Source organism: Somniosus microcephalus, chromosome 4 (assembly GCF_052327205.1).
Source record: "Somniosus microcephalus isolate GS21.2 chromosome 4, FLI_Smic_1.0, whole genome shotgun sequence".
Classification (NCBI taxonomy): domain Eukaryota; kingdom Metazoa; phylum Chordata; class Chondrichthyes; order Squaliformes; family Somniosidae; genus Somniosus; species Somniosus microcephalus.
Genome location: NC_140990.1, coordinates 347,935,036 through 347,939,777, shown reverse-complemented (window position 1 = coordinate 347,939,777; position 4,742 = coordinate 347,935,036). Strand labels below are relative to the sequence as shown.

The window sequence follows — 4,742 nt, the reverse complement described above, 5'->3', positions numbered from 1 at the left end:
CACCCCCCCGTCCACCCCAAACCCTCCTCCCCACCCCCAGCCTCCCCACATCAGCCCCACACCTTGTCCCCACCCCCTCCCTTCCCCACCCCAACCCCTCCCCCCCTTCTCTCACCACCCCCACCCCTTCCTCCCTCTCCCACCTTTCCCCCTCCACCCAACCCACTCCCACCCCCTCACATCCCCTCCATTCCCCCACCCCTGCCTCCAATCCACCCTCCCCACCCCTTCCCCCACCCCATCCCCTCCACCATCCCCCTCCTCCCACCCCACCCCTTCCCCCGATTAACCCCTCGCCACTCATAAAACAGCACCAGATCAGAGGGCCCGAGTGTGTCTCTGTTTAATGTGCAGTCTCGCCGCTGGGCAGAGCGACGGGAAGGAAAGTTAAAACCGTGATGTCCTTTATTATAAAAATAGAATCTGCGCGGGTGCTGGGGTCCATGGGTGAGCAGGTTGGAGGGAATTATGGGATGGCGGTCTGCTTCCCTCGCCCCCCAGAGTTGGAGAGGCTTTGTCCGTCTTGTTACCCGACGTTGATCCTCTTTGGCCTGCTGACCACTCTGCTGTTTGGTCGGAGAAAGCGGGATCGAGCCAGCCACAGTCTGGCAAGGAGTGTGTCCCACAACCCGAGCGAGGGTTGGGGAAGAGAGGCGGGGGTGCGAGTGGAGTAAGGTAGGCCAGGGACGATGGAAGTTCTTCGCCCGCCCGCGGCCTCAGGTGCTGTTCCCTTGCTCCTGCTCGAACAGCAACATTGCCAGCTGGGAGCGAGAGCCGAGTGCCTGGAGGTTACTCTGCACACAACGGTGATAGATCTCCTCGCTCACTCGCGGGTTGCACGTCCTCTGCCCGTACTTCTGCCGCAGGGCGGGCTCGACAGCCCGGAAGACGTGGAGGCCGGAGTACTGGACAAACATCTCGTACAGGTCCAGCGTCTCCAGGATCTCCTCGTTGTCCAGCACGTCGGAGGCCATCTTGCCCCGGGACGCCATGTAGTCGGAGTTGTAGAAGCAGGCGGCGTCGAAGAAGTCGCGGTCAAAGTGGCCGGAATCCTTCAGCAGATCAATGGTCAGCGGCAGCTGTTGGTTGTGGTGGGCGATTTGCGGGTTGTACTCCTGGAAGTGGATGGGGAAGAAGACCTGCCATTGGTTGATGGTGTTCATGCGGCAGCGGTTGAGGAACTCGAAGTTGACCTCCGTCTTGATCCCGGCCACGAAGAACAAAGTGTCCACCGGGTGTTTCTTGGAAATGATGTCCATGATTTTGATCTGGGACGGCGAGTCAGTCTTCACGCTGATCCAGGGAATCTTCGTTTCCGGGTACTTCCTCTCGCATTCCATGATCTTGGCCTTAACGCTGCTGAAGATGTCGTTCTGATTTACCTGCTGGGCCTCAAACGGGTCGTAGATGAAGAGCAGGGTGAGGATAGCGTTCTCATTGTTCTCCAGTGCGTTGAGAGAATACAGCTCGATGAAACGGGTGGCCTGGTCCCTCTCGTGGATGCTCAGTGGGAGAATGATGTGGACCCTGGTGGCCTCGGTCACGTAAGGCATGGGGATGATCTCCACGCTGCTGAGCGGCCGCACCAGGTAGACCCTCTTGGTGATGGAGCGGCTGTGCCCCTTCTGGGTGAGCACCTCCAGCCGCAGGTCCAGCGTGTACTCCATGCCGCGGGTGGGGTCGAACCTGCGGTAACCGTTGAGTAGCTGCTCCTTGCGCAGGTGAAGAACGGGCTGGTACTTCTTGTTCAGCTCCTCCACCGCCGTCTCGATAATGTTGCTGACGTCGCTCTTGTCAATCCCGAGCAGCTCACACTTCGGGGATCCGTCCACACAGGAGAAGACCTGGTCCTCGGTGAAATAGTCCCAGCGCAGGACCTCGAACCGCGTGCGCGGGTGGAACGGGGCGTTAATCCCCACGGGCCAGCTGCTCACTTTCTCCCCCTCGGTCGTCAGGCCACTGACATTTCTGATTTCATCCTAAAATCAGGAGCAAAAAGGAGAGTTAGGAACTGGAGGCCATTCAGCCCCTCGAGCCTGTTACACAGGAACAGGAGGCGGCCGTTCAGCCCCTCGAGCCTGTTACACAGGAACAGGAGGAGGCCGTTCAGCCCCTCGAGCCTGTTACACTGGAACAGGAGGAGGCCGTTCAGCCCCTCGAGCCTGTTACACAGGAACAGGAGGCGGCCGTTCAGCCCCTCGAGCCTGTTACACAGGAACAGGAGGCGGCCGTTCAGCCCCTCGAGCCTGTTACACAGGAACAGGAGGCGGCCGTTCAGCCCCTCGAGCCTGTTACACAGGAACAGGAGGAGGCCGTTCAGCCCCTCGAGCCTGTTACACAGGAACAGGAGGAGGCCATTCAGCCCCTCGAGCCTGCTCCACCATTCAATGAGATCATGACTGATCTGTATCTTAACCCCATTTACCCGCCTTTGCTCCGTATCCCTCGATCCCCTTACCCAACAAAAATCTATCGATCTCAGTCTTCAATGCTCCAATTGACCCCCAGTATCCACAGCTTTTTGGGGGAGAGAGTTCCAGATTTCCACCCCACTTTGTGTGAAGTGCTTCCTGACATCACCCCTGAACGGCCGGGCTCTAATTTTAAGGTTCTGCCCCCTTGTTCTGGACTCCCCCCACCAGAGGAAATAGTTTCTCTCTCTCGACCCCATCAACTCCTTTAATCATCTTAAACACCTCGATCAGATCACCCCTTAATCTTCTAAACTCGAGGGAATACAAGCCCAGTCTGTGCAACCTGGCCTCGTAATTTAACCCTTTCAGCCCCGGTATCATTCTGGTGAATCTGCGCTGCCCCCCTTCCGAGGCCGATATATCCTTCCTGAGATGTGATACACAGGGTGAAGAACGTTATCCGTATGTTGCCCTCTCACCTCTTCTCCTGAGGGAGCTGTCTCTTGCTCCAGTAACGTTCCCTGGGTGCTGTTTGCCCTCCAGTACCTCAGGCAAGCCTAAGCAGTGAGTGTCAGCAGCTTGTGCACCCACGGAGTGCGTCACAGAAAATCTCAAAGCTCCTCTCAGCCAGCGGCCGCTCGTGCTCACTGCCCGGCAGGAGGCGCGGCACACTGAGCAGGGTCACAAGCCTGGCTCATCGTCCCTTCTCTAACCTGGGAGCACTAAAACCCGCTGTACAACAACCTCCCGACTCCCGTCTGTGTGTGTGGGGTGTGTGTGGGGTGTGTGTGTGTGGGGTGTGTGGGGTGTGTGTGTGGGGTGTGTGTGGTGGGTGTGTGTGTGGGGTGTGTGTGGGGTGTGTGTGGGGTGTGTGTGGGGTGTGTGTGTGTGGGGTGTGTGTGGGGTGTGTGTGTGGGGTGTGTGTGTGGTGTGTGTCTGGGGTGTGTGTGTGGGGTGTGTGTGTGGGGTGTGTGTGTGGGGTGTGTGTGGGGTGTGTGTGTGGGGCGTGTGTGTGGGGCGTGTGTGTGGGGCGTGTGTGTGGGGCGTGTGTGTGGGGCGTGTGTGTGGGGCGTGTGTGTGGGGTGTGTCTGGGGTGTGGGTGTGTCTGGGGTGTGTGTGTGGGGCGTGTGTGTGGGGCGTGTGTGTGGGGCGTGTGTGTGGGGCGTGTGTGTGGGGCGTGTGTGTGGGGCGTGTGTGTGGGGCGTGTGTGTGGGGCGTGTGTGGGGTGTGTGTGTGTGGGGTGTGTGTGGGGTGTGTGTGGGGTGTGTGTGGGGTGTGTGTGTGGGGTGTGTGTGTGGGGTGTGTGTGTGGGGCGTGTGTGTGGGGCGTGTGTGTGGGGCGTGTGTGTGGGGCGTGTGTGTGGGGCGTGTGTGTGGGGCGTGTGTGTGGGGCGTGTGTGTGGGGCGTGTGTGTGGGGCGTGTGTGTGGGGCGTGTGTGTGGGGCGTGTGTGTGGGGCGTGTGTGAGGGTGTGTGTGGGGTGTGTGTGTGGGGTGTGTGTGTGGGGTGTGTGTGGGGTGTGTGTGGGGTGTGTGTGTGTGGGGTGTGTGTGGGGTGTGTGTGGGGTGTGTGTGGGGTGTGTGTGTGTGGGGTGTGTGTGGGGTGTGTGTGGGGTGTGTGTGTGGGGTGTGTGTGGGGTGTGTGTGTGGTGTGTGTCTGGGGTGTGTGTGTGGGGTGTGTGTGTGGGGCGTGTGTGTGGGGCGTGTGTGTGGGGCGTGTGTGTGGGGCGTGTGTGTGGGGCGTGTGTGTGGGGCGTGTGTGTGGGGCGTGTGTGTGGGGCGTGTGTGTGGGGCGTGTGTGTGGGGCGTGTGTGTGGGGTGTGTGTGGGGTGTGTGTGGGGTGTGTGTGTGTGGGGTGTGTGTGGGGTGTGTGTGGGGTGTGTGTGTGGGGTGTGTGTGGGGCGTGTGTGTGGGGCGTGTGTGTGGGGTGTGTGTGTGGGGCGTGTGTGTGGGGCGTGTGTGTGGGGCGTGTGTGTGGGGCGTGTGTGTGGGGCGTGTGTGTGGGGCGTGTGTGGGGTGCGTGTGTGGGGTGTGTGTGTGTGGGGTGTGTGTGGGGTGTGTGTGTGGGGTGTGTGTGTGGTGTGTGTCTGGGGTGTGTGTGTGGGGTGTGTGTGTGGGGCGTGTGTGTGGGGCGTGTGTGTGGGGCGTGTGTGTGGGGCGTGTGTGTGGGGCGTGTGTGTGGGGCGTGTGTGTGGGGTGTGTGTGGGGTGTGTGTGTGTGGGGTGTGTGTGTGTGGGGTGTGTGTGTGTGGGGTGTGTGTGGGGTGTGTGTGGGGTGTGTGTGTGGTGTGTGTCTGGGGTGTGTGTGTGGGGCGTGTGTGTGGGGCGTGTG

General features: G+C 60.5%; 1 protein-coding gene across 1 annotated transcript; it reads right to left on the bottom strand.

Moving 5' to 3' along the window:
* Positions 1-327: 327 nt before the first annotated feature.
* Positions 328-3,112, bottom strand: LOC147120755 (chondroitin-polymerizing factor, non-catalytic subunit-like). Its single transcript, XM_085984254.1, has 2 exons — positions 3,104-3,112; positions 328-1,979 (listed from the first exon to the last, which is right to left on the bottom strand). The coding sequence occupies exons 1-2, from the start codon at positions 3,110-3,112 to the stop codon at positions 717-719; spliced, it is 1,272 nt and encodes a 423-aa protein (XP_085840380.1). The 3' UTR covers positions 328-716.
* Positions 3,113-4,742: the final 1,630 nt, after the last annotated feature.